General features: G+C 35.3%; 1 protein-coding gene across 4 annotated transcripts in view; it reads left to right on the top strand.

Annotated features, from left to right (window-relative positions):
- The window catches only part of PRMT3 (protein arginine methyltransferase 3), a 123,313-nt gene extending 96,461 nt beyond the window's left edge, over nucleotides 1-26,852 (top strand). For all 4 annotated transcript variants that reach the window (XR_015158058.1, XM_086385533.1, XM_086385536.1 and 1 more), the window contains 3 exons: nucleotides 10,409-10,459; nucleotides 10,631-10,718; nucleotides 24,794-26,852. Coding sequence is in view for 3 of the 4 variants with exons in the window: in XM_086385533.1 (XP_086241659.1) it covers nucleotides 10,409-10,459; nucleotides 10,631-10,718; nucleotides 24,794-24,903 (249 nt within the window). In the remaining variant the exon portion in view is untranslated. The remainder of the gene's footprint in view (nucleotides 1-10,408; nucleotides 10,460-10,630; nucleotides 10,719-24,793) is intronic.
- The last annotated feature ends 528 nt before the right edge of the window (nucleotides 26,853-27,380 follow it).

Raw genomic sequence — 27,380 nt, forward strand, 5'->3', positions numbered from 1 at the left:
ATGATGAATATTGTTACAGGACACACAGGAACATTTAATGAGTGTGTTATGATCTCTGCGGAATTAGGGAAGGCTGCTCAGGGAAAGTAACATTTAAACTGAGACATAACAAGTGAAAAGAAGCTAGTTTAGACGATGACAGACCTTAGGAAAAAAACCTAAAACAGTCCAGTGATGAATCTGCCTCCTATAACAGCAGACTGTGTAAAATGGAGTAACCCTTTTACTGAGACCAACTTCAAAATATTATGTGGGTATAGAAAACAGTGAAATCCTGATACATGCTGCAGAATGTATGAACCCTGAGATAATGAGTGAAAATGCTAAGTAAAAAAGGCCTGCTGTGAGAGGATTCCATTTATATGATGTTCCAGTTCTATGATTCCACTTATCTGAAATGTTCATAGTAGGCGAATCTGAGAACTGAGGAGAAAAGGAGCAGTATGGACACAAGGTTTCTTTGGGTTTGATAGAAATCTAAAATTAGATTGTGGTGATGGTTGTACAATTCAGAATATACTTTTTAAAAACTGAATTATACAGTTTACTTAAATGGGAAAATTTTTATGGTATGTGAATTGTATTTTAATCTAAAAAGGGAGAAAACTTTCCCTAGAATATCCCTAGATACATTCTACTAAAACCAAAGAGAACATCTTAGAAGCCTCAGTGGGGTTGTAAGAAGAACATTGAAATTATCTTCAAAAGAACAATAAATAGATGATTTCTCCGCAGGAACAATAGAATTGGAAAGACAAAAGGTAATTCAGTGATCACATCCTCACTGTGCTGAAAGAAAATAACTGCCAACCCTGAATTTTACCCAACTGAAATAACTTTGCCAACAAAGGTCCATCTAGTCAAAGCTGTGATGTTTCCAGTAGTCATGTGTGAATGTGAGAGTTGGACTGTAAAGAAAGCTGAACGCCAAGAGTGATACTTTTGAACTGTGGTGTTGGAGAAGACTCTTGAGTCCCTTGGACTGCAAGATCAACCAATCAATCCTAAAGGAAATCAGTCCTGAATATTCATTGGAAGGACTGGTGCTGAAGCTCCAATACTTTGGCCACCTGATGCAAAGAACGGACTCATTGGAAAAGACCCTGCTGCTGGGAAAGATTGACGGCAGGAGGAGAAGGGAACGACAGAGGATGAGATGGTTGGATGGCATCACTGACTGGATGACATGAGTTTGAATAAGCTTTGGGAGTTGGTGATGGTCAGGGAAGCCTGGCATGCTGCAGTCCATGGGGTCACAAAGAGTCAGACACGACTGAGTGAACTGAACTGAACTGAAAGTAACATTTAAGAATGAAGCTGAGAGCTTCCCTGGTGGAACAGTGGATTGGAACCCACCTGCCAGTGCAGGAGACATGGGTTCTATCCCTGGTCTGGGAAGATCCCACATGCCACGGAGCAGCTGAGCCCATGTGCCACAGCTACTGAGCCTGCACCCCTAGAGCCTGTGCTTCACAACAAGGGAAGCCACCTCAGTGAGAAGCCTGTGCACTGCAACAAAGAGTAGCCCCACTCACTGCAGCTGGAGAAAGCTCGCATGCAGCACTGAAACCCAGCACGGCCAAAAACAAACCTGAAAAATGAAGAACGAAGCTGAAATAGATACTTAAGGTGAACAACAACAAAAAAGAATTTGCCCCAGGAAAGTGATTAATGAAGGGAATAAAAGCAAACAAAAAGTGATCCTAGATGGAAGTCCAGAAATACAGGAAGCAGTGAAAGTGAACAAAAGTGGTGTATGTGCATATAGCAGTAGTTCCACTCCTAGGTATGTACCCAACAGCACTGAGTGCTTAAGTTCATCAAAGTACGTTCATAAAAGAATGTTCATAAAAACGGCACCTAGTACTTGGCAACAGTAGACTGGATAAATAAATTGTATAGTCACATATGTCTTAGAGCCATATAACTATTTAGGTAATATGCAATCGTATAAGTGAATGTCAAAAACAATAATAAAATTAGCTAGGCACAAAAGACTATGATATTGGTGAAGCATGTAATAGGGAAAATGAATCTGGGCTTAGAAATTGGAGAGAGAAATCTTGGCAAGGACGTAGAGAAAAGGGAACTGTACACTTTTAGTGGAAATGTAAATTGGTACAACCACTATAGGAACAGTACAGAGGTTCCTCAGAAAATTAAAAATAGAAACACCATATGACCCAGCAATCCTGCTTCTGGGTGTATATCCAGAGGAAGTGAAAACAGGGTCTTGATTATTCACAATAGTCGAGATACAGAAACATCCAAAGTGTGTACAATGGACTAGATAAAGAAGATACGAGATTATATATACACACACACATGCAGTGGAGTATTATTCCACTGTAAAAAGAAGGAAATCTTGCCATTTACCACAGCATGGATGGATCTTGAGGGTATTAGGCTAAGTGAAAGAAGTCAGAAGGAAACAAATAACTCTTATACATAGAACCTAAATAAAAAGGCCAGACTCAGAAACAGAGAACAGAATGGTGGTTACCAGTGGGTTGGGAACTGGGAAAAAGGGGGAAATGTTGGTTAAGAGTACAGACTTCTAGTTAGAAGTTGAGGAAGTTCTGGGGATCCATTGTACATCAAGGTTATTATACCGTAGTTAATGATGCTATATTATATAGTTGATTACTAAAAGTAGATTTTAAATGCTCTCATTGCAAAAAAAAAATTGATAATCGTGGCATGATGGAGATTTAGTTAATGCTCTGGTGGTAGTCGTTTTGCGGTATGCAAGTGTATCAAATCAACACATGGCACACCTTACATTATATATTGTTAGGTTGGTTACATCATTGACTGTATAAATTAATAGTATCTTGTGTTTCTAGCTAGGAAGAAGTGTTGAGTAAGGCCATATAAGCTATTGATTTATGAAATGTCAGAATTCAAGTACCTATGTTTTAGTCTCTGAAGCAGTGATCCCTTCTGCTCTCTAAAACTGCCTTTTTAGGTAATTTTGTAGGTAAACTACAAGGGAGCAATCTTAGTAAATTTTAAAGGAATTTCAGTTGTACTTTGGGAATATTTTAGTAGATCAAAAATGATTTATGTTGAGTTTCTTTTAGTAAAAGTACCTTTTAAAAATATTCTTAGACCTATTGTCTGTTTTGATGCTTTCCATATTGCTTGATCCATTTCTAAATGATACTCAGTTTGATGATACCCTTGAGAAGTATATGGCACTTAATGTGTATTGTTCCCTAGAGGAATCATGAAAGAAAGAAAAGATGCAAATTTCCTCCTGGGATAGAATAGAAAATTAATTGAAGAGGGAAGAGTCTATAATTTAAGCTATAGTTAATACTGGGAGAATAATGTAATATGTAATTTTCATTTTCTTGGTTCATTTTCTTGGTTATGTCTTCTTAAATACCAGTTATCACCAGCAGAGTTCATGCTCTCTATGCAGCAGCTTTTTATGGCCTGTATTTGTATTTTCATCTGATTGGTTTATAGACAATGATGTAAGTTAAAATGTATAATCTTTTTTATGCATTATCTTCTTACTCTTGCTTTACTTGCTTCAGACTCATCATCAGTTAGCTTTTGAATTCCATGTTAAGGTTTTGAAAGAAATACTCCAACAAAAAATGAATTGTATTTTTGTTATAGTGATTCTGCTGCATGGATTACAAGCACTCTATCTCCATGCTTGGATAAACTCCATCAAAAGCACATTATCCTCCTATTTCTGTGGCCAGCTGCCTAATTGTATCTGCTGTAACCACACGCTGCTGGAACATGTTACCAATGAAGAACAGAAATGATAAATTACTCCCTGCAGGTGATAGTGATAATGATAATTTTTAATTTCCTTCTTCCTCATAAGGTCTAGTCTGATCTCACTTCATTGGCTGCCATCCTGTTATATACACACATGATATGTCCTCTTTAAAGAAATACTCATCACACTAAAATACATGAGAAAGCAATTCATTTTTATTCCATGTCATTGTTCTTCAAATGAGCATGTATCATACTTTGTATGTATGGGATGAAAAAACAAAATGTAGCTTAAAACAGATTTTTTAAATGGTTCAATGTACACATGAAATGATTTGTGAAATCCACAAAGCAGAAACAAATAGCTCATTCTGAAACTCTCTTGTAATACTTCAGAATATTTAAGATGCCCAAAAAAGCTACATGTCTGTATTATTTTCCTATGTACTTCAGAGTAATTATGGAAGATTCTCACCAAATTATAAGCATGATCAAACTATCCCAGAAATTTACTGTATGCATATGTTTTCCTTTCATTCTGTTTATGTTGTTATCACTGTTGTTCTTAATTACTATTAACTTTCTCTCAGTCTTAGTGACTTTATACCTGTATTTTTCTGCCTGTGGTATAAGGCAGCGAATTTTATTTATTTCATTGTGACCTTGCCTTTGCAAACTAACCTAGCTCCTATAGATACTTAATTTCAATGCTTATTTCTCTCCTTAGCATTCCCCTTGCCCCTAATTAGAGATATATATGGAACAAAAGGGAAATTCATTCTGTGGCCAGGTCTTCCAATCTATCTGATCTTTGTTAAGCACATGTCAAGTTGTGCTCCAGTTATTTATCGCCATTGCCTGTTTGGCATCATTTTCAATTTCCTGTGCTGATTGTTTATTCTTGTATTTGAATGACTTCCACAGAGAGAGTGTGAGTTCATTGAAATTAACATTTAAAACACCTAGAGATATCGTGTCAAAGTGGTGGTAACAAGGAGGTTAAACTGTAATTGAAAAACAGCTGCATGTTTATATTCTGCAGCGAAATGAATAGTTTTGTCCCCAAATCAGCTGACATATTTGACTGTTTATAATATCCTTGCAGAAATAAAAACAGCAATCATAGTTCAACTAGTTTATATGATGTTTCAAGTTTAAGGATTTTTTTCCTCTTTTTTCCTCATCTCTATTTTAATTATCAAGGATCACTTATATATTTAAAAAGAAAAAAAAGCTCTTTCCTTAAAGTGGCATTCTAGGCATTGCTTGTATTAGAGGGTAAATACCATTTAGTTCTCTGATGAGTACATTATGTGCATGTGATTTTAAATCCCAGGTGAATTTTTTCCTGACTTCTCAAGCTTCTGCTTAATGTTTGCTGTGGAACTGATCTTAACACTACCCTTAAACAAACATCATTAGGAAGGTAGATCTGCATGAAGAGTTGGAGATCCTATAATGTCCTTCACAGGGAACTACGATATAGATATGTCTTCTATTTTTCTTTCTTATTTTATTTATTTGCTTTGGGTTTATAAACTATTTGTTTTTTGGTTATGCTAAACTACCCAGTATTTCTTTCACTGTATTTTTGGGTTAGTTTTCTTTTTTGAGAACTAAATTTCACAGAAAATTATATTTAGGGATTGAAAGACAGTTCTAAAATGCCTTTATATTCTCAGATCTTTTTTATTTTTTAACTTTTTGTAAACTTGTGTATCAGCCTCTTGTGTTCATTAAGACCTATACTCCATGATTATAGTTATGTAATGTTCTGTTATATTAACATTACCGGCCTGTTTTTGCCTTTTTTTAAACCAGAGTTAAATAGGCCATTTCTCTTCATATAGTTTATATATTTCAAACTCTGGTCGCATTTCTGATAACGTTGTAAGAGCTGCTTTTCAGCCCAAATTTGTTGTTTCCACAAAAGGTTTTATTAGGTCACTGAAGTTTTTCTTTCTTCACTTCCATTTTTGGTAACATAGAGTATACAACGTATGTATAACTTAAAGAATAATTATAAAGTAACCCTCTCCCTCTAGAACCCTAGAAGTCTTCATAATGTTTTCATATATACACTGTGTGCTTGCTCAGTTGTTCAGTCATGTCTGACTCTTTGCAGCCCGACAGACTCCTCTGTCCATGGAATTATCTAGACAAGAATAGTGGTGTGAAGTGCCATTTCCTACTCCAGGGGAATCTTTCCAGCACAGGGATTGAACCTGCATCTCCTGCACTGGCAGGCAGATTCTTTACCACTAAGCCACCTGGAAAGCCCATCCCCATATATACACTGCTATGTATAAAATAGGTAACTAATGAGAGCCTACTAGATAGCAGAGGGAACTCTGCTCAGTGCTCTGTGGAGACCTAAATGAGATGGAAATCCAAAAAGAGGGGATATATGTATACATGTAACTGTTTCAGTTTGCTGTATAGCAGAAACAAATATAACATTGTAAAGCAACTATTCTTCAATAAAAATTAATGCAAACCAATACAAATAAAAATTTTCATTTTTCAACGATTTTATAATAAAATATATACATATAGAGAGGGTTTCAATAATTTCTATTACTGTTGCTTTCCCATTTGCATCTTTTCGTCTCTATTTGCAATTTTAGGGACTTCCCTGGTGGCTCAGACGGTAAAGTGTCTGCCTACAGTGTGTGAGACTCGGATTCAGTCCCTGGGTCGGGAAGATCCTCTGGAGAAGGCATTGGCAACCCACTCCAGTACTCTTGCCTGGAAAATCCCATGGGCGGAGGAGCCTGTCAGTCTACAATCTGTAGGGTCACAAAGAGTCGGACACGACTCAGTGACTAAACTTTCACTTTTGCTACTCTCCTCATTGGAAAATGTGTGTGTGTGTGTGTGTGTGTTAGTCGTTCAGTCATATCCAACTCTTTGTGACCTGTGGACTGTAGCCCACCAGGCTCCTCTATCCATGGAATTCTCCAGGCAAGAATACTGAACTGGGTGGCCATTCCCTTCTCCACGGGATCTTCCTGACTCAGGGGTCAAACCCAGGTCTCCTGCATTACAAGCAGATTCTTTACCATCTCAGTCACCAGGGAAGCCCTGGAAAATGTTATTTTTCTAGAATTACTAGCTGGGGAAAACTTGTCATTCTTTTTATTTAAATTAGTTTAGTTCCTTTTACATGTTAGACACTACCCTAGCCTTTGGGGTACAGAGAGGACTGATTTTTTTGAGAGTCACTAAGGGAAATAATCAGAGATAACAGCTGAATTGACTGCTTCTCCGTGCAATACTATGGATTATTTAGCTCAAGTCCTATTAAAAATAACTTATCACAGTTCTTCATATTTGTGAGAAATGGATAGATAAACATGAAGAATATCGATATTCCAAATCTGTCACTTTCAATAGCTTGGTCAGATCTTTCCAGATAGTTATATATTCACATTTGTGTAACACAGAATAAGTGCCCCAAACAAATATATATTATTTTTTTCACTTAATAGTATACCACAACTCATTTTCCAAATCAGTAAATACTTATCTGTAGGTTTACTTTTGATGGCCAAATAGTATTCTATTATTTGTAGATTTTATGATTTAGTAACTGATTACCTGTTGTTGAAAATTTGGGCTAAAATTGACATAGTTAAATCTTTGCAAGCATTCTTAATAATTTCCTTAGAATAACTTTTTGGAAGTTTTGAATTACTGGGTCAACCAGTATTACATTGTAAAAAATCTTAATTGAGTGAATGAAAACAGAAAAGTATACAAGTCATAAATAGTTTAATAAAATTACACAAAGTGATTTTTCCCTCATGTATATATACCCAGCGTTCAACTTAAGAAACAGAATACTACCAGAAACCCAGGAGCCCACCATGGAATCCTTTCCAGTTTCTATCCTTGTTGCAAGGATAACTCCTCTTCTGACTTGTAACACTATGAATTAGGTTTGCTATTTTTGGATTTCTGTATATAAACAGTCATATCACGTGTGCTATTTTGCATCTGATTTCTTTGTAATATGTGTTAGTTATTTTCCGTAGAAAAGTTATTTCATTTTATTTTCCCAGCATGAATGCTTCTTTCTCCACTAGCTGTGAATACTGTCATTTAAAAAACACAGTCAAGGAAAATTGTATCCAGTTGTCTTAATTTACTTATTTTTTTCTAAGTAGGTGAAACAGGTTTTTTTAATATGTCTATTAATCATTTGTTTTTCTTTTGTAAATCTCTTGCTTTGTCTTTTGTTAGCTTCTTTTGATACATTGCTGTCTTACTAATTTGTAGTAGTTTAATATACAAAGAACAGTGACCCTTTGTTATATGTGTGGCAAATATTCTCTGATCTCTTGCTTATCTTTTAGTTTTGATTCTAAAATTTAAATTTTTCTTATATTAAGTTTCTGCCTTGTGTATGATGCTTAAGAGCCTTCTTTATTTGCAGACTTTATAGACATTATTTATTGTTTAGATTTCATTCTTCCTCCTACCCTCCAGCCCCTGCACTGATCTTTGTGCTTATGTGTGCTTACATTGAAAACCCCACCAGATGATGTTATAATTTTTGCCTTAAATAATCATAGGTATCAAATTCAGAGGGGATTATAGTTAACCCAACTATTTATCATTTCTTTTGGTTTCTTATTTTTGATATTTCAGGTTTCCTTCCGATATTATTGCCTGTCAGCCTAAAGAACTTCCTTTAAAATGTCTTCTAAAAAGCCTGTTGGCAATGGATTCTGTAATTTTCCTTCACTTGGAAATATTTTTATCCTTCATTCTCTAAAGGATGTTTTTCCTGGATATAGAATTTTAAGTGTTTTTTTTTTTTTCCCCTCCTGTTCCATCATATTTTTCTTTTCAGTCTGGACCTCCAGTCAGATGTTTGTTAATTCCATAGGTCCCCGAGTCTCTGGGAATTTTATTTCAGTCTTTTCCCCTTGTTTTTAAAAATTGGTTCGTTTCTATTGGTTTCACTTCAAATTCAGACTTTTTCCCCTGTATCTTCTCCATTCTACAATTCATCCTAGGAAGTTTTTTTGTTTCAGTTAATTGTGTTTTTCAGTTCTGAAATTCCCTTTAGGTTCTCTTTTTGTCATTTCTGTTTCTCCACTGAGAATCTCTCTTTTGATTCATTTCAGTGTGTCTCTGCTGTGGCTTTGCTGTTAACGCATACCAACATAGTTATAGTTTCTGCTTTAAGTCTTTGTCTGATAGTCCAGCATCTGGGTCATCTCAGCACTGACATCTGTTGACTGTCTTTCCTCTTGACAGTTGGTTCCATTTTCCTGGACTTTGTATGCTGAGTAGTATTGGATTGTATCCTGGGTATTGTGGACTCTTCGCTGACTTATCGTCATCTGGACCTTATTGATGTTTGATGTTAACAGGCGATCAGTGCAGTTAAAGTCAGGACATAAATTCTGTCAGCAGTGTCTCAGCAGACAGTGGTTCAAACCTCATTTCTGCTCTCTAAGAGTGTGCTGTTCTTTCTGTTTTGGGGTTCTCTCCTGCAGGAACACAGTTTAGGAATTGGTCTGAGACCAATGTTTTTTTCTGTTTGACAAAATTATAAATAGTATTTTGATTCTCTTTTGGTATCTGAAGCATAATGAACCTCAAGGTTAAATATGAATTTGGTTTGGGCCCAATCTGCATTAACCCTGTGGAATCAGTAAAACTCCACGTTTTTAACAAAAGCAGGAAAGTACACAAATCAGCTTTATATGACTTTTTGATAATCAGTTTCTAATTTTTAACACTTTATATGCTTTATTTAATGCCAGTTTTAAAATAGGTTGAGTCAAGCCTGTCCCACTAGTGAAAGAAAAAGGAATGATCATTTAAATTTTAAACAAAAAGAAATTAAAATTTATATTTGATTAACATATTAATTTCTTCTAGCAGCCTTTTATATAATTACAGTGAACCTTAGAGTTACATCAGATTTCTTCTTTGTGTGTATACCTAAAACATAAGTTTTATTGAATGATGTAATTTTTATTTTCAGAAACAAAATATGTAATATTTTAAAATTTCATTTATCTCATCATAAAAATAATCATACTACTTTACTTTAAAATTGGATGAATTAAATCAGAAGAAATGAAGTGAACTGGGTTTGTACAAAAGAGTATGTGTCAATTATTTATTTCTGTGTAGCAGACCACCCCAAAACTTAGTGTCTTGATGTCAAAATCACGTAGATTTATTTGTCTGTGTTTCTGTAGTCTGGATTGTTCTGCTGGTCTAGTTCAATCCTAGTTCTCCTGGTCTCTCCTGGGCTGTCTCACACTGCTGCGGCTGTATGGAGACTTGACTCACACGGCAGCGTCTCAGTGGGGGAGTCTGGATGGGTAAGGGGCCGGGTGAGCCTCGCTCCGTGTAGATTCTCACTTTTCAGTGGTCCAGCACTGTCGTTTCTCTAAGTGAACACATATTGAGTATCTGATTAGCCTTGTTACCCATATTATCTTGTTTATATGGGGAAAAGCCAAGTTACATTATTTTTATTTATAACATCTTTTCTAGAGAAAATAGTGACCTGCCATTTATATAAGAGTGTCTGATCTTTGAAATGGTTTCTTACTTGCCTTGACTTAAAAGACCATGAAATCAATTGTTACATGATTTGTTTAATAATTATTTATATTACTTCTTTTTAAAAAAACAGGCAATTGCTGGCTACTTTGATATATATTTTGAGAAGAATTGCCACAACAAGGTAGGTATTTCATAACTAGGCAAGTATTTTATCTTTGTGCCCCAAGGCATTTGATCATAAGCATTTTGCTTTTGTAAGTAGTTGGAGCTTGTATTTGATGTAGTAAATTAATGTACCGTGATATTAAAAATCTTGTACTTCATCAGACATTTTTGAACTCTACCGATGCAGGTTGTGTTTTCTACGGGCCCACTGAGCACCAAAACACACTGGAAGCAAACAGTATTTCTATTGGAAAAGCCATTTTCAGTTAAAGCAGGTAAGAAAGGGGGGTGGGTGTCTTATTCATTCTGAAATAAACAGTATTCATCCATTCTACAAACACTTTTTCTGTGCCCACTGTATTTGAAGCAATATAGCATACTAAGGTAAGTAGTTCTTAGAGTTTACCATGTACATAAAGTTTAGGTGGCATATCATTTCATTAAAGAAGTAAGTTAAAGAAAACTTTTATTTGAATCTAATGTCTGCCAGTTACAATGTATGTGCCATTATGTAGCTCTTATGTTGAGTACTACAGAGTAATTCAGAAAATTTTTCGTAAAGCATTAACTAGTATATACTAAGTTGAAACTATAACTAAAAGAAAATATTTTAATTTCCCAAGTGACTAAACAGAAATATTACCAATAGAAGTAAAGTGTAAATTAAAAGAGAATGTCATTCAGTAGTTATTATATTCAAAATATATTTGTTTAGAATGCTCTCCACTGGGTCCACCTCCTCAGATCTAGCCTAGTGTTTAAAGACTGATCCAATGCTGCATTCCTTTGTCTTACATCTCGTTGATTGTTCACTTACATGAGCACCTATAGTTCTTATATATCTACACATCTAACACCAAAAGTTAGAATTTGATTATGGACTTTTTTTTTTTAACTGCTTGTTACACGTATGTCTTGTCCCATCTTCACTGAAAGCATCTTGACTGTGGGAAAACTGAATGCACACCAAACTTCAGTGCAGAGATACTCAACATCAGATTATTTGTATGTCTCTTAAAAGCAACATTGAGCAAAGATTTGCAGAAGGATTTCTAAAATATATGATTTTGATTTATATGAAGTTTTAAAAACATGTAAAACAACACTCTATACACGCACATAGTAAATTAAGAAGCAACACTTATGATAACCACTGAATTCATTGACGTGGTCACCTCTAGAGAAGGATAGAAATAAGATTGCAGAAAGGGGCTTTAGTGCTGTATATCTGAACTATTTCTTTGAAAAACTGAAGGAACTATGCAGAATGTCAAGATTTGACACAACTGAGCAAGTGGTCGTTATATCATTCTCCATGTTTAAAATATTTCATAAAATTGTAATGTAGTTTTTATTTCACTGTTGAAGCGTAAAGGAATTTAGTAGATGCAAATTAACACCATTAGAGTAAAGCAGCACTGTGTTGTCATTCTTTCACTTTGAGGTTGTAATGCTATGGAAATAAAACTTTGATGGTGTCATTTTCTCTTTCTCTGGAAAGCTATAGCACAGCAAAACTGAAATGAAGCAAAGACATCTTCATTTATGTTTCTTTGCTTTTTTTTTAACTCTGATATTTGGATTAACTTTGGGAAAATTGAAAATACTGCTTTTTCCCCACTGTGACCATTTGTTGTCTTACTACTAGAATTCTAAAGGCTATACTAATTCTTTCATGTTTTAATCTTGAGAGAGATTTAAGATAGCCTTTGAATTTTCTCCTACCTAATTGCAACACAATATTATTTATACCTAGTGAAAATTTGAAAGCCTAACTATTCTTTACACAGTAATCCTTCGAGTAATTGATTTCTCAGAATACTGTGAAGAAGATATATGATTCTAATGTTGCCCCGTGGCACCATCTACATTCTATATTTCTTTTATTGCCATTGTGTGTACTTACATAAGTCCAATAGGCTCTCCTAAAAGAGTATAACCTGAGGAAAGTTTGTGAAAACAAAATTTCAAAGAAAGAAAAAATAGTCATTCTCAGTTATAAGAATTTTTTTTAACTCTACTAATCATTAGCCTCTGATGGTATTACTGATAAATAGAAGCCAGAAGCTGTGGGGCAGAGTATTGGGATAGAAGCTAGTCAGAAAAAAGAGCTCTAGGGACATGTTGATAATTGTATTAAGTATAAATGGTCCGTACATCTAGAAGATGAAATTTCATTCAGTGCTAAAAAGAAATGAACTATCAACCTGTGAAAAAACATGGAGGAATCTTAAACCCATATTGCTGAGTGAAAGAAGCCAACCACTTAGAGAAATAACACCAACTCTACACAGTCTCTTCCAGAAAAAAGAAAAGAACTGATTTTATGAGGGTAGTATTTCTTTGATATCAAAAATTAGACAAAGAGAGTACAATAAAATTAAACTACAAACCAGTGTCTCTCATGAATAAATCCTCAACGAAATAGTAGCAAATTGAATCCAATGATGTGTAGAAAATACACTGTGACCAAATGGGTTTTATTCCAAGAATTCAAGGCTGATTCAGTATTTTAAAATCATATAATGTAGTCCACCATGCTAGCAGTCTAAAGAAGAAAAGCTACATGATTGTATCAGTGGATGCAGAAAAAAAAAAAGTTTGACAAAACGTAATATCAATTCATGACAAATACAGCAAACTAGAAACAAAAGAGAGCTTCATCATCCTGACAGAAGGCATCCATACAGCCTATCGCTAGCATCATGCTGAATAAAGAAAGACTAAATAAGGCAATGGTGTCTACTTGCTCCACTCCTACACTGGTTTTTTTTTCTTAAAATTTATTTTATTTGGAGGATAACTACTGTACAGTATTGTGATGGTTTTTTCCGTGTATCAGTATGAATCGGCCATAGGTAGTACATGTGTTCCCTCCATCCTGAACCTCCTCCTGCCTCCCTCCCTACCCTATCCCTCTAGGTTGTCACGGAGCACCAGTTTTGGGTGCCCTGCTTCATGCATCAAACTCGCACTGGTTATCTGTTTTACATATGACAATGTATATGTTTGAATGGTTTTCTCTCAAATCATCCCACCTTCTTTTCCCACTGAGTCCAAAAGTCTCTTCTTTTACATCTGGGTCTCCTTTGCTGCTGTTTATGTAGGATCATTGGTACCATCTTTCTAGATTCCATATATATGCATTAATATGCAGTATTTGTCCTTCTCTTTCTGACTTACTTCACTCTGTTCATCCACTTCATTAGAACTGACTCAAATGCGTTCCTTTTTATAAAGGCTGAGTAATATTCCGTTGTGTATATATACCACAACTTCCTTATCCATTCATCTGCTGATGGACATTAGGTTGCTTCCATATCCTAGCTGTTGTAAATAGTGCTGCATTGAACGTTCAGGTACATGTGTCTTTTTCAGTTCTGGTTTCCTTAGAGTATATGCCCAGAAATGGGATTGCTGGGTCGTATGGTAGTTTTATTCCTAGTTTTTTAAGGAATCTTCCTAGTGTTCTCCGTAGTGGTTGTATCAGTTTGCATTCAACAGTGCAACAAGGTTCCCTTTTCTCCACACCCTCTCCAGCATTTATTTGTAGACTTTTTGATGATGGCCATTCTGACTGGTGTGAGATGATACCTCATTGTGGTTTTGATTTGCATTTATATAATAATAAGTGATGTTGAGCATCTTTTCATTTGTATATTAGCCTAAGCAAAAATTAAACAAAGATGGTACAAGAAAATGAAACTACAGACCAATGTCCCTCAGGAATAAATCCTCAACAAAATAGTAGCAAATTGAATCCAGTGATGTGTAACAAGAAAATACACTGTGACCACGGTGTGTATGTCTGCACTCCTGCACTCTTAAACTGGAACTCTTAGCCAGTGCGATAAGAAATGAAGAAGAATTAAAAAGCATTGGGAAGGAAGAAATAAAGCTGTTATTATTTATAGATAATGTATACATAGAAAATTCTAGGAAATCTACCAAAAAAAAAAAAAATACAGAGCTAGTAAGTGAATTTAGCAAGAGAAATTAATGTGCTGATTCTAAAATTTATATACAAATGATCTAGACTATTGTAGCCAAACAATTTTAAGAACCATATTGTACTTCTTACACTATGTAAATTCTGAACTTAAAAATTATGTTAACACAAGCAGTATAGTATTGACATATAAAAGATGAATATATAGATTAATACACTGATAGAAAATCCAGAAATAGCCTCATTTTTGTATAGTCAATTAAGTTTTTTCAAAGTGCCAATATAAATTTAATTGGAAAAGGATAGTCTTCTCAGAAAATTGTGTTAGAACAACTGAATATTTATAAAGGAAAATAATGACTCTTCTTATCTGATACCAAATATATAAAAACTTACTTTAAATGGATAATAGACATAAACATAAAAGCTTAAAACTGTGAAATTTCTAGATAACATAAGAGGGCATCTTGATACTTGAGGTAGGTGAAAGTTTACAAAAGTGAAATATTAAGTAAAACTCACTGAACTGCAATTTTACATGTTATAGTTTTATTATATATAAACTACACCTTACTAAAGTTAAGGCGAGGGTGCCTTAACTTGAGAGAAAAGCACTGAAACATGTATATTATCATATCTGAAATAGGTCGTCAGTCCAGGTTTGATGCATGATACAGGGTGCTCAGGGCTGGTGCACTGGGAAGACCCTGAGGGATAGGATGGGGAGGGAGGTGGGAGGGGGTTCGGAATGGGGAACGCATGTGCACCCATGGCTGATTCATGTCAATGTATGGCAAAAACCACTACAATATTGTAATTAGCCTCCATTAAAATTAATTAATTAATTTAAAATTTTAAAAAAAGCCCTCACTGGACCCTAAGTATATCCAGGATAAAATCCAGATTCTTTCCATGACCCTTTACAGTCTGACCGTTTTTCATCGTTTCCAGCCCTAACCTGTCAGAACCCCACAGAAGCCCATCATATGCTCCAGCTGTACTGCTCATTTTTTAGCTAGTTTTCCCATCTTTTCTTCCTCATTGCCTTTATCTGAGATACTTTTCTACCTAGGAAACTACTTTGACCTCTTTCACTTGATGAATTACACTTTTCGCTTTATAACCCAGCTTATTTCTGTACATCTTTCCTCATTCTCTTAAAAAGTTAACTGTTCTGTTATTTTTTTCTCCCAGATCAATTCATACGTATATCTGTGTTATAACATACCAGTGTGCTCTGATAAGGGGTTCTCATAGATGAGTTATTTGCCCCTCTCACTTCTTTTTTATCTGGTGCAGTATTTGGCATGTCATAAATACCCTCCTGAATGAATGAATAAGTACAGTAATATGCATTGTCATTGAAATATAACTTCCTTTCATCACCGTGGGTGACACATGCCAGGGGCAATTATCTAGTTGCTGTATTTGGTTGCCCCATTTTGTCAACTCTGATGTTCTCTTAAATTGTGGCATGGCTGAGGAGAGTATTGTTGAGTCGAAAAATAGCTTGAGTCAAAAACTACTTTTTGACTTAATATGGTGTACAATTTTTAGATAAATAAAGCCAAGTGTCTAATCATGACAATTTGCTGTTGTGCATAAAGTTTATTTTACTGTCCAAACAGTAATGTGACAAGATTTTTTTAACAAAATATTGTGAACATACCTATACAGTTATTCCACCCAGCTTGTGTGTGTGTGTGTATGTGTACATGTTAATATTTTGAATAATGTTAAGTCTTTTTTTGGTAATGGTAAATCTACCATTGGACTTCCCTGGCAGCTCAGTGGTAAAGAATCCACCTGACAATGCAGAAGACATGGGTTTGATCCTTGTGTTGGGAAGATCCCTTGGAAAAGGAAATGGCAACCCACTCCCGTATTCTTGCCTGGGAAATCCCATGGACAGTGGAGCCTGGCAGGCTGTAGTCTGTGGGGTCACAAAGAGTTGAACACAACTTATCTACTAAACAACAACAAAATCTATCATTGAGGGCAGACAGGATATTTGGAAAGCAAAGGAAAAGACAGTGTGAATAGGAAATTTCTCAGAATAGGAATTTTACACTTGACCAAAAGCACAAGGTAACTATACGATGATGAACCTAATGTGTTTTTGCTTTGGTTTGGGATTTTGTTTGTTGCTGTTACTTTCACAACATAGTTCTAACAATAGTTTCCAAAGAAATATTCTACAACATTTGAGCATTTCCAGCATTGTGGGAGTTAGAGACTAGCCTCCTAGAATGAATACTTTTAAAGGATTTAAAGGTCAATTTTAAAGTTTAAATTCAGAGTGTTTTTTCCCCCTTTTCCTTTAAAAAATAATGTACAATTTTATTGTACAAACTTATGTGACAGTATTTATTTTAAAGATCCAGATTTTTTTTTCTTGTGGTTTGGCTTTGAAAAATATTATTAAAATCATACTCTTTAGATCTCTTTATATGTTATTCAGTTCAGTTCAGTCGCTTACATGTTATTAGTAAGCTTTTATGTGATGGAGCATCCTTTTCTTTTCTTTTTTTTTTTCTTTTCATTTTTTTAACTCTAAGCTTTGGTAGTGATAATACTGATTTTTATTTATCTCCCTTGTGGGGAATGAAATTTTATTGCTCTGGAAGAAACTAATTTGAAAAAACCACTAGGACCAAATTGAAATGAAATCAGTTTTGTTCTTGATTGAACTGCAGTGCTGCTTTGTGATATACTAATAGCTGTCTGCTGATGATAAAAACAAGGTGATACAGCTCAGCTGCATAGAGACTGTCCTTTGCAGCTCTCACCAGTTTACACACTTAACAACATCAGTCATTTTATATCTATTTGACACTGATTAATTACTCCTATCTCTACTGCATTAGAGCTGTTACCTTGGCACTTTTGCCAGGCTTGAACAATTGAAGTGGGTGCAGCAGTGTGAACTGTGTATTTATTACTGTGACCCTTCATGCTGTATAATTAAGTATTGTTTTACATCTCCATTTTGAAATTAAGCTTACAAAATAACTATTACAGCAAGAGTTATTTTGCTTGTATTTTGTTTTAAAACATGAAAATTACAATATCAGCTTATAAGACAGTGTTAAGACTTTTTAATTACTCAAATATTTAATATTGATGCTGAAAATTTTTTCTTCTGTGAAAATTTAACAAAATTATCTGCTATTCATGCATCTTGAGCTGTATTTTAAGTTAAGGGATACATAAACCTCTTAAATACATTCTTCTTTTTAAACATATTTTTTAAACTTGAAATGCAGTATTTGATAACCTGCTTTATAGGCACCAGAGAACATTTCCATTTTGACCCTACACTAAGGATTGAATAGGACATTTATAAACAAGTGAACTTAACATTTTTAACATGTCTAAAGCCGCTTAAAGAGCAACTACCCTTAGGGCACATCAACAAGAAAATCACTGAGTTAAATAAAATGCTCAAAGAATCTTTTTAGATGGTAGTTAAACATTTGAAATAATAGCATCACTACTGATAATCACCAAAATGCAAATCAGAGCAGTCAGATACTGGTTGTTGTTTGTTACTGGTTTCTTTCATTCTTTTTCTGTTGTGGTTGGATTCTAACAGCCAAATTTTGGTAAAGATGGCTAGAATGTAAAAATTGAACACATTTTATGCCTTTTTAAAGTATCTTGGCTTTATAGAATTTGTTTCATTTTTGTATAAACAAATCATCAGCCTTTTCCTTTTGGTTTCTAACTTTTTTTCCATATTAAGAAATACTGTGTTACTATATTTATACATTTCTTTTGACTCCTTTCTTTCCTCAGTGATGTAAAATGCCCCAATTAAAATGTACTGAATCTCTATAATGAATCTTTATCCCATTTATCTATGAATTTATTCCTAAGCCATCACAATTTAAAAAACACTTTATTCTATATTTACATACAGTAAAGATTTACGCATTTTATTTATACAGTTTAATAAATTTTGGCAAATGTATGTTCCACTCTATTCAGTTCAGTTCAGTTGCTCAGTTGTGTCCGACATTTTGTGACCCCATGAACCGCAGCACGCCAGGCCTCCCTGTCCATCACCAACTCCCAGAGTTCACCGAAACCCATATCCATTGTGTCGGTGATGCCATCCAGCCATCTCATCCTCTGTCGTCCCCTTCTCCTCCTGCCCTCAATCTTTCCCAGCATCAGAGTCTTTTCAAATGAATCAGCTCTCCTCATCAGGTGGCCAAAGTATTGAAGTTTCAGCTTCAACATCAGTCCCTACAATGAACACCCAGGACTGATTTCCTTTAGGATGGACTGGTTGGATCTCCTTGCAGTCCAAGGGACTCTCAAGAGTCTTCTCCAACACCACAGTTCAAAAGCATCAATTCTTCAGCGCTCAGCTTTTTTATTGTCTAACTCTCACATCCATACTTAACTACTGGAAAAACCATAGCCTTGACTAGACGGACCTTTGTTGGCAAAGTAATGTCTCTGCTTTTTAATATGCTGTCTAGGTTGGTCATAACTTTCCTTCCAAGGAGCAAGCATCTTTTAATTTCATGGCTGCAGTCACCATTTGCAGTGATTTTGGAGCCCAAAAAATAGTCAGCTATAGTTTCCACTGTTTCCCCATCTATTTCCCATGAAGTGGTGGGACCAGATGCCATGATCTTCGTTTTCTGAATGTTGAGCTTTAAGCCAACTTTTTCACTCTTTCACTTCCATCAAGAGACTAAATTAGTTCTTCTTCACTTTCTGCCATAAGGGTGGTATCATCTGTATATCTGAGGTTATTGATATTTCTCCCGGCAATCTTGATTCCAACTTGTGCTTCTTCCAGCCTGGCATTTCTCATGATGTACTCTGCAAAAAAGTTAAATAAGCAAGGTGACAATATACAGCCTTGGCGTACTCCTTTTCCTATTTGGAACCAGTCTGTTGTTCCATGTCCAGTTCTAACTGTTGCTTCCTGACCTGTATACAGGTTTCTCAAGAGGCAGGTCAGGTGGTCTGGTATTCCCATGTCTTTCAAGATATAGAATATTTACTTCACCCTAAAAAGTTTCCTTGTTGATCCCTTGTGCAGTCAGTCATCCCCATCTTCAGTTTTCAGACTGGACAACCATTGATCTGCTTTCTGTCACTATGTATTATATTACTATTAATAATAGTAAGGCATTAGTATTCTTTTAGAATTTTATATCAAAATTACTATATAGAACATACTCCAGCTTTGCTTTTAGCATATTTTAAAGTGCATCTGTGAATCAGTAATTTGTTCCTTTTTATTGCCAGGTAGTGTTCCTTTGTATGGACTTACTGTAATGTACATAGGCTTTCACTTGCTGATAGACTTTTAGATTGTTTTCAGTCAGGTACCATTATGGATAAAATTAATATGAACATTTTTGTAAAAGTTTTTGTGTGGACATATGTTTTCATTTCTCCTAGGCAGATATGTAGGAGTGGAATTATTAGGTCTTACAATAAATAAATACTTCATAAGAAGCTGGCGAACTTTTTCACAATGACTATACTATTCAAGGTTCCTACACTGTTGTGGGTTTGTTTGCTCCACATCTTTGTCAACACTTACATAAAAGGGCAGTCATTTTAATATGTTTTAATATGTCATTGTGTTATAAGTGTATGTAGTGACAGCTGTGTTTTTAATTTGCATTTACCTCATGACTAATGATGTTGAGCATCTTTTCATATGTTCATTGGTCATTTGTATGTCTTCTTTGGTGAGGTTTCTTTTAAGATATTTTGCTCAATTTTGGTTGGGTTGTCATCTTACTGGGTTATAAGAATCTTAATAAGGTACAAGTTGTTTGTCCGATATATGCATTGCTGATATTTATGTCTCAATCCTAGTTTTTCCTTTCATTTTCTTAAGGTCTTTTAAACTTTGTGCTATTGTGGCCTAAGTTAAGAAATCTTTGCTACTCTAACATCACAGCTTTTCCTATACGGTTCTTCTAAAAGCTTTATATTTTTGCCTGTACATTTAGGATTATAAACTATTTCATGTTGATTTTAAAAGTAATTTTCATCTTTTTCCAAATTTATATTAGGTTGTTTCATCATCATTTCTTGAAAAGACTTTTCTTTTCCCGTTTAATTACCTTGGCTCTTTTGTCAGAAATTAACTAACCATGTATGCATGTCTGTTTCTGAACTTTGTTTCCTTGATCTGTGTGTCTTTTCTTACGCCAGTAAGACACTGTAAGATGATATAAATCCTCCTGCTTTATTCTGTTCTCTCACTATTCTGGGCTCTTTAAATTTGCATATGCGTTTTAAAGTCAACTTAAATTCTGCCCAAATAAAACAGTCCTGCTAGGATTTTGATTGAGACCGTGTTGAATCTATAGATTACTTTGGGGAGAATTAACATCTTAAAACAGTATTGAGTGTCATCCACAAACAATATGTCTCATTTACTTAGATCATCTTTAGCAGTGTTTCATAATTTGATATAACTAAATGGTGCGTATATGTTGTTACATTTATCTCAAGAATTATACGCTTTTTCAATGCTATTATAAATGCTATTGTTATTTCAGTTTCTAATTCTTCAGTGCTCATGTATAGAAATGCAGTTAATTTTTTATATGGATCTTAATGTTCCGAGATTGCTAAACCTTCTGAGAGTTTTAGTAGCTGTTTTCCTTTTTTTTTTTTTTTTTTTTGCATAGTGCTTAAGAATTTTTTATGTGTAAGACCATATGGTCTGCAAATAAAGACCATTTTACCATTTTTTCCCCCAATCTATATTTTTTTTCTTCCTCTGCATCTTAATGCCCTGACCAGGACATCCAATAGAATACTAATTAGAGGCAGTCAGAATGAAGATCCTTACTTCAGTCCCAGTCTTAGGAAGAAACCTTTCAGTTCTTCAGTTAATAATGATGTTATCTATAGTTTCTCATTGATTTTCTTTATCAGGTTAAAGAAGTTTCCTTCTATTCCTAGCTTGCTGAAAGTTGTTAGAAATTAACTTTGTCAGAGGCTTAGCAACCCACTCCAGTACTCTTGCCTGGCAAATCCCATGGACAGAAGAGCCTGGTAGGCTGCAGTCCATGGGGTCACTAGGAGTCAGACACGACTGAGCGACTTCACTTTCACTTTTCACTTTCCTGCATTGGAGAAGGAAATGGCAACCCACTCCAGTGTTCTTGCCTGGAGAGTCCCAGGGATGGGGGAGCCTGGTGGGCTACTGTCTTTGGGGTCTCACAGAGTTGGACACGACTGAAGCGACTTAGCAGCAGCAGCAGAGGCTTTTTCTACATTTGTGTGACACAATCATGTTTTTTCTCTTTTGTTCAAAGAATTTTTGAATCTTTGTTCATGAGGGATATATATCTCTGTAGTTTTCTTCAAATAACTTTATCTAATTTTGGTATAAGGGTAATGCTGCCCTTAAAAGATGAACTGAGGAGTATTCCTTCCTCTGTTTTTTATACATTTGTTATTATTTTTCCTTAACCGTTGGATAGAATTACCCCAGTGAAGACATTTGTGTCTGTCTTCTTTTCTAATATAAGCATTTAAAGTTAACGGTTTTTCAGCAGTGTTGTAGTTATAGGCCACCTATTTTTATATGTTGGTTTCATAATCATTCAAATCAAATGTCATCTAACTTTCTTCTCGATTTTTATTTTGATTTATGAAAATTTTTTTTTTTTTACCACATGGCATGTAGTATTTTAGTTCCCTGACTAGGGATTGCACCTGCACCCCATGTAGTAGAAGCATGGAGTCTTACCCACTGGACCACCAGGGAGGTCCCTGATTTATGGACTATTTAGAAATCTGTTGTTTAATTTCTAAATATTTTGGGATTTACTGATTTTTACTTTCATTCTGTTTTGGTCAGAGAACGTAATCTATATGATGTCTGTATGTTGAAATGTATTAAGATCTGTATCTATTAAATAAGTTTTCAAAAGGAAAAAACATCTTTTATTGACCAGATATTTACTATAGTCTAGCACCATTTATTCCTTTGTGTAGATTCAGGTGTCTTTTTGGTGTCATTTTCCGCCTGTCTAAAGAACTTCCTTTAACATTTCTTATAGTGCAGGCCTCCCAGAAAAGAATGCTTTTGTTTCTTTGAAAAAAATAAAAATAAAAACTTGTTCTTAGTTTTCATTTTTTTAAGGATTTTTGCTAGATATCAAATTCTTAATAGGTTTTCTTTCATCACTTCAAAAATATGTCTAGCTGATGAAAATTTTGAGGTTGCTCTTTTTTCTCTTATATGTAATATCTTCATTTTTCCCCTCTGGAAGTTTTAAAGATTATTGTTTTTATCACTGGTTTTCAGGAATTTAATTAAGATATGCCTAAATGTGTTTTTGTTATTGCTGTAACTTTTTTTTTCCTGCTTATAAGCCTCAATTTGCAGCTATTTAAAAATCTAGACATTTTAAATGAATGTCAAACACTAGAAATATTGTTTTGCTGAATGTTTGGATTTTGGTTATTTTCTTTTAAAAGCGTTGAAGTTTGCTTAGGCAGACAGTTAAGTTATTTAAAGATTACCTTGATCTTTACCCAAAAAAATGTTTTAAAGCTTTGTTAAGGAGCACTGGTGTTGACTTTACTCTTAGGGCGGTTTAACACTAAACTGTAACCTGGAGTCTCTAGTGAATCATCCTAAGTGTTCAGCAGTCTTCTATTCTGGCTGCTTGAGTCCTCAGATGATTTATCCCTTTCTTGTTGTTCATTCATTCAGTCATGTCTGACTCTTTGCGACCCCATGAACTGCAGCTCACCATGCTTCCCTGACCTTTGCTATCTCCTGAAGTTTGCTCAAACTCGTATCCATTGAGTCAGTGATGCCATCAAACCATCTCATCCTCTATTGCCCCCTTCTCCTCCTGCCATCAGTCTTTCCCAGCATCAGGGTGTTTTCCAAGGAGTCAGTCCTTTGCGTCAGGTGGCCAAAGTATTGGAGCTTCAGCATCAGTCCTTCCAATCAGTGTTCAGGATTAATTTCCTTTAGGATTGACTGGTTTGTTCTCCTTGCAGTCCAAGGGACTCTCAAGAGTCTTCTCCAGCATCACAATTCAAAAGCATCAATTCTTCAACACTCAGCCTTTATGGTCCAACTCTCACATCCGTACATGACTACTGGAAAAACCATAGCTTTGACCTTAGGGACCTTTATCAGCAAAGTAATATCTCTGCTTTTTGATACGCTGTCTAGGTTTGTTATAGCTTTTCTTTCAAGGAGCAAGCGTTTTTTAATTTCATGGGTGCAGTCACCATCCATAGTGATTGGAATCCAAAAAAATAAAGTCTGACACTGCTTCCATTCTTTCCCCATCTATTTGACATGAAGTGATGGGACCAGATACCATGATCTTCATTTTTTGAATGTTGAGTTTTAAGGCAGCTTTTTCACACTTTTCTTTCACTTTCATCAAGAGGCTCTTTAGTTCCTATTTGCTTTCTGCCATAAGAGTGGTGTCATCTGCATATCTGAGGTTGTTGGTATTTCTCCCGGCAATCTTTGCCAGCTTGTGCTTCATTCAGCCCTGCATTTCACATGATGTACTCTGCAAGTAAGTGAAATAAGTGACAATATGTAGCCTTGACGTACTCCTTTCCCAATTTTGAACCAGTCCATTGTTCCATATCTAACTGTTGCTTCTTGACCTGCATACAGGTTTCTCAGGAGGCAGTTATGGTGGTGTCGTATTCCCATCTCTTTAAGAATTTCCAGATTATGACTGTGGTCCACACAGTCAAAGGCTTTAGTATAGTCAGTGAAGCAGAAGTAGATATTTTTCTGGAATTCTCTTGCTTTTTCTGTGATCCAACGGATGTTGGCAATTGATCTGTTGTGGTTCCTCTGCCTTTTCTAAATCCAGATTGTACATCTAGATAATACTCAGTTCACATACTGTTGAAGCCTAGCTTGAAGGATTTTGAGCACTACCTTGCTAGCATGTGAATTAAGTCTTGTGAAACCTTACCGTTTACTGCCTTCCAGCCATCCCCAGGCCTCTGTGCCAGCATACCCTGTTAGACCTCTTGCATAGTTGTCAGCACCTCTATTTTCTTCGCCCTGAACTGTGAACGCTTTGAGGTCAGGGACCACGTCTCTTTTATAATATGCCCAGGACATACCTCAGGGCCTCATATTGAAGAGTCCAGTAAACAGTCCCCAACCCTGCAGTGACTGCTGTAGTTATGCTTTTTCACAAGCATTTGACACCCATGCTAGCTAAGTTAGATCTGCTTTCTTCAAAAATTAAACATAAAATTGTCCTGAAATTTTTTAAGTTAAAAAAAAAGTGAAACATCTCACAACAAAAAATAAGAAGTATCAATTCTAAGTATACCATGTTGCTTTTCTGCTGCACTGTATTCCTTGAATTCTGAAACCCAATTTTTGCCTTTCTTCTATAGGTGAAGCCTTGAAAGGAAAGATCACAGTGCACAAGAATAAGAAAGATCCACGTTCTCTCATTGTGGCCCTCACATTGAACAATACAACTCAAACTTATGGTCTCCAGTAAAAAGGCTACAAATGCGCCAACTAATCTGCAGCTTTTATGGTCGGGGAGGGGCGGGCAGTAGGGGAGGAAGCTTATGTGAACACATGGATGTTGAATCTTTGAATCTGGTAATTCAGCTACAGAGGGAACTGATCCTCGTGATCCACCTCTGGAATCACATTCTTGAAAGTCTGGTCAGTGAGATTTAACAAAATGTAATCCCTGCATTGAGTTCAGCTGTATTGAAAGTCATTCAAATTGGCCTAAATTTGGAACAGAGGTATAATCTTTTGTTGTTTTTAATAATTTTCTTACTATAAATTTTAAGCACTAGTAATTGTTATTTGGATAATGTTTTATGAAACTAGTAACTGTACACAAGGTATTACACATTTTATTGAAAATTTCCTTTCTAAGAAATAGCCTTAATTGTATCTGCTAGAATATCAGGATATAATGTAGAGCAAGTGTAAGGAACTAAAATGTGGAAAAGAGACCACACAAACTGTATTTGAAATCAGCTTAGTTGATTGTTGTATATAATTCTGTTCTCATTTTTTAGCTTCTTCTCTCTTTGCAAATATTCTTCAGTCATATAGTTTTCTATTACTGCCCAGGACATCTAGTTTCAATACATTTGCCCTAGATTTAAAAAAAATTTTTAAAGATTGGGATAAATATGTATTTATTTACTAATCGTTTTTTTCAAACTAGATTTATGTACAAAGTTAAACATGTAACTGTTAATGTACTTTTATCACTTTATACACTTGTGTAATTTACAATTATTGACCCAGTTTGAAATACAGAAAACATTCAAATAAATGTATACAACAGCCATTAGTATTATAAAGTGGCATTTCCACATACCAAAGCCGTTTACAAAATTAGAAGCATTTACAACAAGTCTTAGCAAAGGAATCGTTTTTAAGAAAATAGGAATTTTAAGGCGAGGTGGATCACATGGTTCATTTCCATTCATCAGCTGGTTCATTTTCACAACAACACACACACAAAGCAGCATAGCATTGTGTTGAGAAGCATGAATTCTGGAGCCAGTTCAAGCCTTGGCTGCAGCTCTTACTTGCTGTGTAATCCTATGTTCCTTAACCTCTCTCTCCCTCCATAAATGTGCCAATTCATGAGCTGATACATTTCAACTACTGAAATGTGTACATTTCAACTGATACATTTCAACAACTTCTATGTGCCTAGTGCATAGAAAACACTTAGTCCGTGCTCAGTGATATCATCATCACCAGTCAAGGACCCCTTCCAAAGACTGTAGTGGCATCTGCATTAGATCAGTTTGAGAATTGTCAACCTTATGAGATACTACTGTAGTGTGTGAGTGAGTGGGAAGATTACAAGAGAATTTAATATTTATTTAGCAAAAAAATGCATCAAAAATAAACTGTCTTTTGGTCTTCAGTAGAAAACTGGAGTTCCAGCAATAGGAAAAATAGCCCCATCAAACGATGGTATTTCAGACCTTAATGTAAGTCTTTCTTCTTCATAAGCATGGTTTCTTTTTTCACTGAGCCAAACTAGTCAGCTTGTTTTCACCATGGTTTGGATTCCGGCCACTACTGGAAATGTGTACTGCTGCTAATACAGCTCAAAATGTTTTAAATTTCTGTCTAGGGTGTTTCATGTAACAATTTGAGTAATGGGATGATGGGTCAAAAGTAAAAAGACTTACCATTAATTTTTAAAAAATTTTTAATAGCATATACTTCCTTTACAATGTTGTGTTAGTTTCTGCTGTACAACAGCGTGAATCGGCTATATGTATATATGTCTGTCTGCTCCCTCCTGCCCCCCATCCCCCTCTGGGTCATCACAGAGCCCCGAGCTGAGCTCCTGGTGCTTACACAGCAGCTTCCCACTAGCTATCTAGTGGTGGTATATATATGTCCGATTTACCATATATGAAGATTTACCATTAAATTTTTAAAGTAACCAAAAAACTTTTTTTGTTTGTTTGTTTTTCTTTCTTAACAAGTATTTTTTACTATTTAAAAAAGTACTTCTCAAAAATGATTTCTCATTAAAAGTCTTGTTTGATTTTCAGGGGATTTTCAGCCAGTGTCTCTTTTGATATTCTCCTCCTGGTAGCCTCCCCAGGCTGGAACATCCTAATTTGTGTACCTAAACATTTTCTGAGATGTGAGAGTCTGAATATTAGCTCTTTGGTTAGAATTTCAGCCATTAAACTGCTATAGAAAATAAGTACTTTGTAGCTCTTTATAGTGATAAATACAGCGTTCTTTCCTGCTGTGGCAGATGGGCACTTAGGGATAGCAGTTTGCTCTGTCCCAAGAATCTTATTCCCATTAAGAAAATACATTTTTCTCCTATTTTTCTTTGTGAAAACTAATGTTATAATGTGTGGGGTTCATCCAAGGTTAATAGTCATCTCTGGTAGAGTGGTATTTTCTAAACAGAGGACTTTGGAAGCAGTGTTCCAAGAAAACAGAACTGCAGGTGTACAGCAT

Source organism: Bos grunniens, chromosome 29 (assembly GCF_055505025.1).
Source record: "Bos grunniens cultivar Pamir isolate PY7600 chromosome 29, Bosgru_T2T1.0, whole genome shotgun sequence".
Lineage (NCBI taxonomy): Eukaryota > Metazoa > Chordata > Mammalia > Artiodactyla > Bovidae > Bos > Bos grunniens.